We start from the raw sequence: 11,259 nt of genomic DNA on the forward strand, positions 1-11,259 counted from the left end.
CTCTGATACCATTTGTAACACCCCCTCTGGCACGTATCACAATATTGTCCGCTTTGGGCCACTCGGCACGAGGACTTCCCAGGGGGTCACCCATCCTGGTACTACTCCCGCCCGAGCACGCTTAACTGCAGAGTTCTTATGGGATCTGCTGCCCTCACGGCTTTAAAACGCGTTGTGATAAGGAAGGTATCCACACCCCTTATAAGGAATGCTTAGTTCTCCTTCCCAGCCGATGTGGGATCAGATCTAACCCACTTTCACCCCCCATTATAGGGTTCGACGTCCCTGTCGAACACATCGACCCGTGCCCTAGCTCTGATACCATTTGTAACATCCCCCTCTGGCACGTATCACAATATTGTCCGCTTTGGGCCACTCGGCACGAGGACTTCCCAGGGGGTCACCCATCCTGGTACTACTCCCGCCCGAGCACGCTTAACTGCAGAGTTCTTATGGGATCTGCTGCCCTCACGGCTTTAAAACGCGTTGTGATAGGGAAGGTACCAGGATGGGTGACCCCCAGAGGGGGTGTTACAAATGGTATCAGAGCCAGGGCACGGGTCGATGTGTTCGACGGGGACGTCGAACCCTATAATGGGGGGTGAAAGTGGGTTAGATCTGATCCCACATCGACTGGGAAGGAGAACTAAGCATTCCTTATAAGGGGTGTGGATACCTTCCCTATCACAACGCGTTTTAAAGCCGTGAGGGCAGCAGATCCCATAAGAACTCTGCAGTTAAGCGTGCTCGGGCGGGAGTAGTACCAGGATGGGTGACCCCCTGGGAAGTCCTCGTGCCGAGTGGCCCAAAGCGGACAATATTGTGATACGTGCCAGAGGGGGATGTTACAAATGGTATCAGAGCTAGGGCACGGGTCGATGTGTTCGACGGGGACGTCGAACCCTATAATGGGGGGTGAAAGTGGGTTAGATCTGATCCCACATCGGCTTGGAAGGAGAACGAAACATTTCCTTATAAAGGGGTGTGGAAACCTTCCCTATAACAACGCGTTTTAAAGCCGTGAGGGCAGCAGATCCCATAAGAACTCTGCAGTTAAGCGTGCTCGGGCGGGAGTAGTACCAGGATGGGTGACCCCCTGGGAAGTCCTCGTGCCGAGTGGCCCAAAGCGGACAATATTGTGATACGTGCCAGAGGGGGTGTTACAGTTATTTAGGAGTAGATTAGTTAGTTTGCCGTTTCAAAAAAAAAAAAAAAAAAAAAAAAAAAAAAAAAAAAAAAAAAAAAAAAAAACTCACTAGGTTTCCCAACATGACCCACTCAACTTCTTTGTATCACAAGTAGTAGTACAAAGATACATGAATGATGAGAGAAGCAAGGAGATGTAGACTGATAGTCTAAGATACTGTAAGACCTATTTATTTTTATGTTTTGTATCAATAATGACATCGCAAGTGTATAAATCAATGAAAAATATTTCTTTAGAAATACTTTTATGGGACTAAATTCCGCATTTATAAATAAACTTGATAATTGTCCCTTATAAGTCCCTAGAGTGTATGTGTGTGTTAGTATGTGCGACAAAATGAGGTGAAGAGAGCTGATTATAGTCTTTTAGGTTCGTCCTTTGTTTAATCGACTTTGAACACGATGCATCATATTATCTAGTTCTCACACATCGCATTCCCATTAAGTTGTGTCGCGTCATTTAACATTTACACATCACATTCTTATCATCTTCCTATTTCAACATTGTACTTTCGGACGAATCACGCTATTCCTACACCACGTGTTTTCACAAATGTTCAAATATAACAACATACTTTAACGTTTACTTCAAAACACTTAGAAATTTCCAACATGCCTTGATTGGGTTTTTATGTGTCGCGTAAATCAATAATTACGCTTAGTGTAATTATTTCTACAATTCTAATACTTCACCAATCTTCATTTTTTTCACTTATAACACCATAAAAAAATAGTGATATATCATTCTCCCTCAAAACTACAAGTTAGTAAATATTTTTCATCCATGCTTTCAAATATTTTGACATAATACATGTATTAGGCTTGTATTTAACATACCAAAAGTATTACACCTTCCCAGTATTATTAGTTACAAAAAAGGTGTTATAACTAAAGTTGTAGATGACAATTACTATGAACATGACATTTTTTCAATACTTAAATAAACAATTTACACGTCAATCAGTTGAATCTAACACTTCTTTTCATAATAAAAATGAGCCAACACCACTTTTTCATCCTTTTCACAATCTTACTAAACCAAAAACCTTTAACCAGACATACTATTCCATCTTCATCACCATCACCATTACAATAACTGCCACCCAAATAGTCTTTTATAAAACACTTGATTCTTTGATTTTCTGCATCAGGAATCTTGTTCTCAGCTTTTTTGAGGCATACTTGAAACACATCGGCCCTAGGATAACATCCATTTCCCAAGAATACATCGGTGGAACAACTCACCTAAAAAAATCCACATCCAGTACCCTACATTCAAGTTACCCTACAATAAGTTCATAGTCATTTTAGAAAGTTACCAACATTACAAACTAATAAACCATAACGATTACCACTTGGGAGCATAAGTGGAATCTTAGCCCATGGTTGTTGGATGTCCACAATTTTTCGTATCACAATTGATCTTCCCATGCATAAAGCACCACTTCCAAATTAAAAAGTGTTATGTGAGACTCAACCCGCATCTCGTTCTTCTTAAATGACCATTTTACATGCATATCTCAACACACATATCTATCATACATACAAACCTATCCTACCTACATACAAGCCATTTACACACATATCTGTCATACATCATACATATATTCATATCATACATACTGATGTTCGTATGCACGCTTGCTAGGTTTTAAAGGAAGGCCGCACACATGGATGTAGAAGAGTAACCAGAGAAGACAGGGAGGGAATCTGGTTATACACACTGATATGTTACAATTGGTGTTACTGTGGTTACATACATGTTAATTCCACCTAGGGGTGTAAGTGACCCGAGCTACTCGCGAGCTACTCGGGATCGACTCGTTAAAAGCTCGACTCGAGATTGAATTAAACGAGCCCGAGCCGAGCTCGAGCCCAAATATGAGGCTCGTTTACTAAACGAGCTCGAGCCGAGCTTCAGCTAGTGGGCTCGCGAGCCTAAATGAGCCTATATATATATATATATATATATATATATATATATATATATATATATATATATATATATATATATATATATATATATATATATATATATATATATATATATATATATATATATATAGGCTCGTTTAGGCTCGCGAGCTCACTAAATTGTTCACGAGCCGAGCTCGAGCTTCATTTTAAGGCTCGAATCGAGCTCGAGCTTCTTCAAAATTAAACGAGCCGAGCTCGAGCTTGGTTAGGCTCGGGCTTGGCTCGGCTCGTTTACACCCCTACCTTCATGTTGTAGTTTTTATAGCAGAATACGAACAAAACAATAGAACTAATTAAACAAGTATTTTCTAGTTATAGTTAAAAAAGAACCAACATGAAGCAAAAATTCAAATATGAAAAGCATCCACATGAGACAAAGTAATCACTATGACAGTCTTCACAGTCACCAATAGCAATTAGAGAACCTTGCTTCATTACCCCAACTGAAAAAAATATCCAATATATCTTCAAACCACTCTGTAACTACTTTTGGTTTTTCTCCATTGAATTCGAAAAACTCGACCCTTTTCACATCATTACTCAAGATACTCCATGTTTCATCTTCATCTAACCACCCGTATTCGGTCCCATCACTCCCACGAAAAGCCTACATCATATCAAAAAAAACCATAAGTTTTACTTTTCATGTGACCTGCGAAAATCTAAACAAATGTTTTTGATTCTTGAAGAATCTATTTATTGGCTCAATTGGTTTTTCATATAATAGGATAATGTAAAGCTCCCCGGTTCAAATCCTTCATGTGTATCATATCATATGCATGTGTAGGGGTGGCAATGAAATCAGGTTAAACTGATATTTTAAAGTTGGGTCAAAATGGGTCATGTTGGATTCGGTGGACCCACCAAAACCTTTTGGGTTTTTAAAGAACGTGATACATAAAAAGAATACCTGTTGAATGACCAACTTGAGAGACTCCAGTTTGGGATAATATTTGAGAATTTGGTTGAAGTTATCGAAGGTGAAGGCATCCATAGTTGTGCTTAGCACCAAAGTCTTCAGGTTAGGTAGAACCGGATCACATGCAGCAGTATTAATGCACTACAATTATGACAAAGATTTGATGAAAACCAATCATACTTTCAAACATTCGTAAGTATCATATTCTTTTCTAGAAACCTAACTATGAGTATATATAACTTAACCACCAAGTTTGGATTTGGAAAGATAAAACGTACGTATATGTACTCTGAGCCCTTATTGATTCTATAAACTTTTTATTCGCATTTATTAACACCCATATAGTATATTTACTACATTAGATCCTGTTCTAGTTAAGTGAAAAAGAAACACCAATTAAAAAGTTAATGTTTAATCTTAATTTAATAGTGTTATCTATTCACATCTTCACTTGCATAAAAACAAATGCTTAAGTATGTTCAAGCAGAACAATTGTTGCCAAATATTTTGGCATCATGTCCTCAAGTTTTAACAAGAGTAAGAGTCTTGTCTGATTTGGGTCAACTCTTTTATAAGAAAGGTGGTAAAGACACATATATTCCATTAATTACACTGCAAAATAGCTTTATATAAACCTAAATGAAAATTTGTCGATAAAAAGAATAAAAATATACCTCAATGAAAAAGTAAGGGTCAATCCACAAAGATTCCACACTAGAAATTCCAGGAAACAACACACATTTGTTGTTCCCCTCCAATTTAGGCACAATCAAAGCTTTCTTTAAGGAGTCTAGACATTCAAAGAAACAATTATGGCCTATATAACCTCTTAACTCCAAATCAACCAGTTTTGGGCAAGAAATCTTAATGCCACCACAAAGGACACCATCATACTTACCAACGTAGAAGTTAATAATGGTAAGCTTCTTGAGCTTCTGACAAGAAATACAAAGAAGATCGAATTTGAATATCAAGCATTCTGACAAACTCAGATCCTCAAGCAATGGGCAATTTTTGAGAAAATTTTTAACCAAATCGGCGTCCTCCAATAAATCAACAAACGCCAAATCAAGAACCCTAAGTGACGGAAACCCCATTGTTTTTGGCAACCTTAGACCACATACATTTGAATTCAACTTTAATACCTCCAAGGAACCACAAGTCACAAGACAATGGGGAATCTGTATATATTCATTATTTTTAGGGTAAAACGTCAATTCAAGTTGTTTGACATTTCTCGTAACGGCAGCATTAATCCACCGCCCTACTGTCGACATACTGTAGAGATGCGAACTAGACAAACGAAAACAATCTAAATCGACGGATCTCTTTACTAAAACCCAATACACAAACTCTTTAAATTGGCTTTTTTCTCCGTCGTGTAAGTCTAGAGAAGGAATTGCGGTCCACAAATTCCTCCATCGTCTGGACAAAATGCTGCTTCGAATTGCTTCTTCAGTGGATGGAAGACGTGAAAGAATCAAAAGAAGAATAGCATCCGGCATGTCACTGATCAAATCGACCCCATCTGCGGGTTTTGATGTCTTTGGTGGCTCCAATTTCTTCATAACCTTTTGGTAATGTTGAATGTGAATCAACAATTATTCGGAGAAGCAAACATATTGTCACTCCAGCTTCTCGACAGAGGGACACGGCGTAGGGTTTTAGCATCATGATCTCCAACGTTTTACATAACGTAATATTAGACAAAGTTACATAAATGGTCCATGTACTTAACAAAAAATCAAACTTTCAGTCCCTTTTTTTTTGACACATATGGTCTTTATATGTTAGCTCCCACTCCCCCCGCCCCCTTCATCTCCCCCACGACTGTAACGTCCGCAAATTCAGACTACTCGATTTAGAGATAGTAAACCTTAAAAATTAATTTTTGATAAAAGACTATTTAAGATAAATAATCTTAACCAAAGTTATAGTATATGTCATAAGGATTCCGTACATATAAAGAACATTGAAATTCGACTTATAACGAATAAGTTATGACCCGTCAAAGTTTCGTGATTAAACTGACACGGCTCCGCGTATTGTAAAAAGTAAATTTTCGACAAAATACTTTTTAGCCTTAGCGATCTAAATGAAAGTCGTAGTAGACGTTAAGTCGAGAGCGTGCATATAGAGAACGTCCAAATCTGACTTCGTTAGAGAAATATATGATTTTTCTAAGATTCAGCGTAGCAGTACATAGCTCGGAAATCGAATTTTAGATCGATCAAATATTAGCCGACACAATCTAAACGAGAATTGAAGATCTCATTAATACGAGCTCGACGATATAAAGACAATCAAAAACGGACATCGGACGACAAAGTTATGACTTTTTTAACGGACTTTAACTGTCTAAGTCTGTTAAAATATAACTTTAAAAATAAAGTCAAAATTATGTGACAGAGTCTAAAAGAAAGTTATAGATCACATCGATACCTACACGCAGATACCTACATCGATACCAGATCGTGACACGTGGCATGAGTACGCCTAACATACTGCCATACCCCCCGCATACACTTTGAGTACACCCCGCATACTCGGTTGCTGGCAGTTATAAATAAAGCTCGAAAATCACTCAATTCCTCATACCTTTCTATCCAACTCTCTCTCTCCCCCCCCCCCCCCAGGCCTCAATGCCTTTCTCTAGCACTTCCTAGGTGTTGGTAGATAAGCCCCGGAGCGCCAGAAAGCCCCGAGAAGTGGAGCTTTCGGCTTAGAAGTTCTGCCTGCATAGAGTCCAGTTTCTCGCTAAACCACCTGTAAGTTGAGTTTTGTTTACCGTACTTTAAGTATAACTTATGTTTAAGTTCATTATCGTTTTTATGAACCTATAAATAAGATTTATCAGTGATTCCAAGTCGTTATATTGATTTATCTACTTACGGGGATGATGTCTAGGTTAGATTTAGTGAGGTGTTTAAAGTGGGATTTCCAAACTGTAACACCGTAAAATTTAAGACAATTTTTCGCATTTTAAAACACATTTCCAAACACATTTATTAATAAAATCGCATTGTATCATATCATTGTTCACAAAACATTTCCCAAGATCAAATCATAATAAACTCCGCGGGTGTGTGTACAGATCATGCCGGCGCCTTCCCGCAATCATCACTGGTACCTGAAACACATAACACATAACACTGTAAGCATAAAACTTAGTGAGTTCCCCAAAATACCACACATAACACATACTAGCCACTCGAGGCTATAACTCTATGGGCCCTTGGGCCCTAACTCTGTGGACCCTCTGGTCCTAGCTCTGTGAACCTTCCGGTTCTAACTCTGATATACTCTAATATACACATGGCATAAATCACATAGAAATAATGCAGTGCAACACATCACATAAATAGCATACAATAACTCTATCACATAACTCTAATTACCACTCAAGGTAAAGTATAGTGAGAAGATTCACCTTAAATGTCTCGGTAAATCCCTGACTCAGTAGCAGTATAGTCTAGCCTCCGCCTAATCACATAAAGTAAGATACGCTCATAAATATAACTCTCGAGACTAGACCCAACCCTCTCTTAGCATCCTCAAATGGGTAAAAGACCATTTTACCCCTCTCTTGACTCAAAGACCCCATTGTTGACCAATCCCTAAAAGTCAACAAAGTCAATGGTCAAACTTTGACCTGACTCGTCGAGTGCACTTGGGCGACTTGGCGAGTCTACACGTGTCCACTAACTCTCTAGCCTCTCATGACACGTCAAGCCTCCCCCCTGCTCGACGGGTTACACCTGGCATGAATCGCGGGGCCACCCCTACTCAACTCGTCGAGTTCAATTATGAACTCGGCGAGTTCCACCTGTAATACTCTACCCCCTTCTGATTCACCGAGTCATTCCCCCAACTCGACCAGTTACTCACTGAGTGACTTACGTGAAACCCTAACCCTACTCGTCGAGTCTGTTCTTGGGACTCGGCGAGTTCATGCCATGCTCAAGCTCAAATGAGCTCCTGAGGTTAGATCCGTTCCTCTAACTCATACATCTGGCCTCCTAAAGCAATAAAAACACGTAAAGTTTGGATCTTGATGCCCATGCAAGGACCCCATGGCTCTATTTGAAGAAATGGCCTCAATATGCCATCCAAAACTCATATCTCTCCAAAACACTCAATAAAGATCAAGGATTTAAGGTCTCTGGACCTCTTTGGATCCACTTTCGAAGCCTCGACACAAGAAGGGACCAAATGCACTAACAATCATACTCTAAATGGGCTAGAAACCCTAACTTTCAAGGTTTAACACCCCAAACTGAAGAAGGATCGAATATGTACCTCAAGATGGAGTCCTTAAGCTCTGAAATCCACAGATTAGCTCCCTCTTCAGCTTCCTCTTGCATTGGTCACCTTCTTCTTGCAAAATCACCCACACAAGGATCAAAAATGGCTTCCTTTCTCTCTCAAAACACTCACACACTCTAGGGTCTCTCTCTATCAACTGGTAGCCGCAAATGAAGGCCATAAGGGCCTTTAAATAGGTCTCAAACCCTGGAAAGTAGGGTTTCATTAAACAGCATGGACTCACCGAGTCCGGTCATTAACCCGGATGAGAATTCGCGACTTTACTCGGCGAGTCTAAGCATCAACTCACCGAGTCTCTCTCAAAATCTCCAAAAATAATAATTAAATAATGTACCTGAAAATCCGGATGTTACACAAACAATATACTTTGTATACCAAACGGACCCTATCTTCGATATGGTCCTATCTGGTTGTTCCTTACTTGATAGATCTTGAAGTAGAGTTTGAATTAATGATAAATCTAGACTAATAAAAATTGATAAATATTAGACTAAAACTTAGTGATAATGATACTAGGTTATGCCAAAAAGAAAACACAATTTCTAGAAGTGAAGCGCTATCAAAATTTAGATTCGTCACTTTAACATGTGAGTGCATAGTTTTTGGGAATTAGAGTTGCGTCATTGTGTTTTATTAAATAGTTCATTTATGTAAACGGGCTTGGGCTTGTCCACCCGCCTTTATTTATTACGATTATAGTATATAAGGTGCATGCATGCACCGTGCTTTTGTAATCTTGGAAATAGTCTTGTAACCCTACACGCCTCTACAGCAGCAATTCTTCATCGAGTTCTACTGAGGCGTGACTTTGAATCATTAAGCATATTTTAATCCATTCTTGTGTTGTTATTTTCTATTATCTATTTGAATCTTTCGATCTATAGAGATTTTATCTCAACAATTGGTATCAAAGCAGGAGACTGTGTAATTTATACGTGTCTCTTTTGTTGAAAGAAGCTTTTAGGGTTTCCGCTATTATCGGATCTCGTTTCAGCCGTCATTGTTTGTTCAACTGTTGACGCTGATCTTGATCTTTATATTACCCTAATCTTCTTTACACATCTGGTTCATAAAGGTTTTGTTCGATATATAAACATGCATTCCGAAGACTCTCACGTTAATTCGATAAATCTCTTAAGTGGCATTGGATCCATAACCAGGATTCCAATCTTGTTCCCAAGTGAATATGAAGTGTAGGCTTTGCATTTTGAAGACTACGTTCTTGGTCTAGAAGACAATGGCTATTTGATCTGGGAAGCCATCACTGTTGGGGAGTTTGTTCATACTGGAACTAGGAGGGTTATTAAAACTCAGAAAGACTATAACTAGCTTCTTCTTGAAGTAAAGGATGTCCCACGAGATGAGAAAGAAAAGTTAATTAGCAACATCAAGGCCATGAGAATTATTAGGTTTGCCCTACCACCAGACACCTTTCGTTTGGTTAGCTCATATGACACGACAAAAGATATATGGGATAGACTTATGGAACTGTACTCCACTGATGTCGATCTAGAGCATTCTACTCAGACTCAACTGCTTTCGGAGTTTGGTGCATTTGTGCAAAAGCTTGAAGAAAGTCTGGAACAATCTGTTAATCGCTATAATCATCTTCTCAGTAGGATGATGAAGCATAAGATTAGACAAGAACTCATCGTGCAACAGGTCACATTCAGGAACGAACTTAGACCTGAGTGGAAGGTTATAGTTTCAACCGTAAAAGCACATGAGCAGTTCAAGAATTACTCGTTGGCAATATTAGTTGGAATTCTTAAATCACATGAAGCTGAAGTGACGAAAGAAACGAAGATTGTCTATAGAATGGTTCACTAGCTCTCGTCGCAAAAGGTAAGAAGGTTGAAGAAGATGATGATTCGGAGTATGAGCTTTCTGATTGTGAACGGTCTAAAGAAGAGTTCCCAATGATGGTGTCCAACCCAAAAAGGTTCACAAAAAGGAACTACAATTAGAATAAGAACCGAAACTAGCAGGGAAGCTACAACTCTGAGAAAGTGAAAGAGGAGAATGCAAGCAGTTCTCAAAAAGAAGAAGAAAAGAAAGAGAAGAAGGTTGTCGATGACTCCGGCTATGACTGCAATTATTGTCATGGCAAAAACCACTTAGCCAAGGATTGCATGCTGCGAAGGCTAAATGAGAAGAAGGAAGGAGAAGATGATGAAGCATACTATATCCAAAAGTTGGAGGAGATTAAGAAGAAAAAGAGTGTTGATAACACCATGCCTGCTTTGATTTTGCAGAAAAATTATGCTGAGAATGAATTTGGAGGCGTTGAGGTCTGGTCAACCGATTCCAAAGATGAATAGATTTGCATGCCTACTTATGGTAAGGGTTTTGTTATGAAAGAAGAGAGCTCGTTGCTTGGAGGTGGATGCTTGATGGTGACTAGCGATGTATCACATATGCAAGGCTATACTACTGATAGTGGTTATGGAGTGGATAATGGACGTGGGGATGAGAACTGCTTCGCTACAAAGCCAGCTCCTAAGCAAATCAGCGAATGCGAACAGATGATCAACAAGGTAAATTCAATTCTTGAATCTCTTAATATACCTTTGTCCATATATGAAACTGAACTAAATGACTTAAGATACACTTTTTCAAGATTTAGTGACAGTTTAAAAATAACTCGTTTAACAAACTCTAACATAACCGATCAAATCAGCAGGGTTTCTTTATAGAGTGAGGAGAGATGCATGTGGATAGAGAAGATAGAGTCCAATTTATCTAAGTCTAGGGATCAGTTAATTTACTTGCAACGAGATAATTTAATGTTTTTGAAACAATGTAGTATTTTCTGTTTGATTGCGAAAAAG

At 38.9% G+C, this 11,259-nt stretch overlaps 1 protein-coding gene across 1 annotated transcript; it reads right to left on the bottom strand.

Moving 5' to 3' along the window:
- Nucleotides 1-3,278: 3,278 nt before the first annotated feature.
- LOC111897265 (F-box/LRR-repeat protein 13) lies at nt 3,279-5,747 on the bottom strand. Its single transcript, XM_023893224.3, has 3 exons — nt 4,777-5,747; nt 4,094-4,243; nt 3,279-3,790 (listed from the first exon to the last, which is right to left on the bottom strand). The coding sequence occupies exons 1-3, from the start codon at nt 5,668-5,670 to the stop codon at nt 3,587-3,589; spliced, it is 1,248 nt and encodes a 415-aa protein (XP_023748992.3). The 5' UTR covers nt 5,671-5,747; the 3' UTR covers nt 3,279-3,586.
- Between the last annotated feature and the right edge of the window lie 5,512 nt (nt 5,748-11,259).

Source organism: Lactuca sativa, chromosome 5 (assembly GCF_002870075.4).
Source record: "Lactuca sativa cultivar Salinas chromosome 5, Lsat_Salinas_v11, whole genome shotgun sequence".
Taxonomy (NCBI): domain Eukaryota; kingdom Viridiplantae; phylum Streptophyta; class Magnoliopsida; order Asterales; family Asteraceae; genus Lactuca; species Lactuca sativa.

What these genes read in the sequence shown, in the direction of transcription:
- LOC111897265 (XM_023893224.3), bottom strand. Translation starts at nt 5,670, where the DNA reads ATGAAGAAATTGGAGCCACCAAAGACATCAAAACCCGCAGATGGGGTC. An exon ending in ACCCTTACTTTTTCATTGAG is followed by an intron (nt 4,244 to 4,776) that starts GTATATTTTTAT and finishes TCATAATTGTAG; the next exon opens with TGCATTAATACTGCTGCATG. An exon ending in TCAAGTTGGTCATTCAACAG is followed by an intron (nt 3,791 to 4,093) that starts GTATTCTTTTTA and finishes GATATGATGTAG; the next exon opens with GCTTTTCGTGGGAGTGATGG.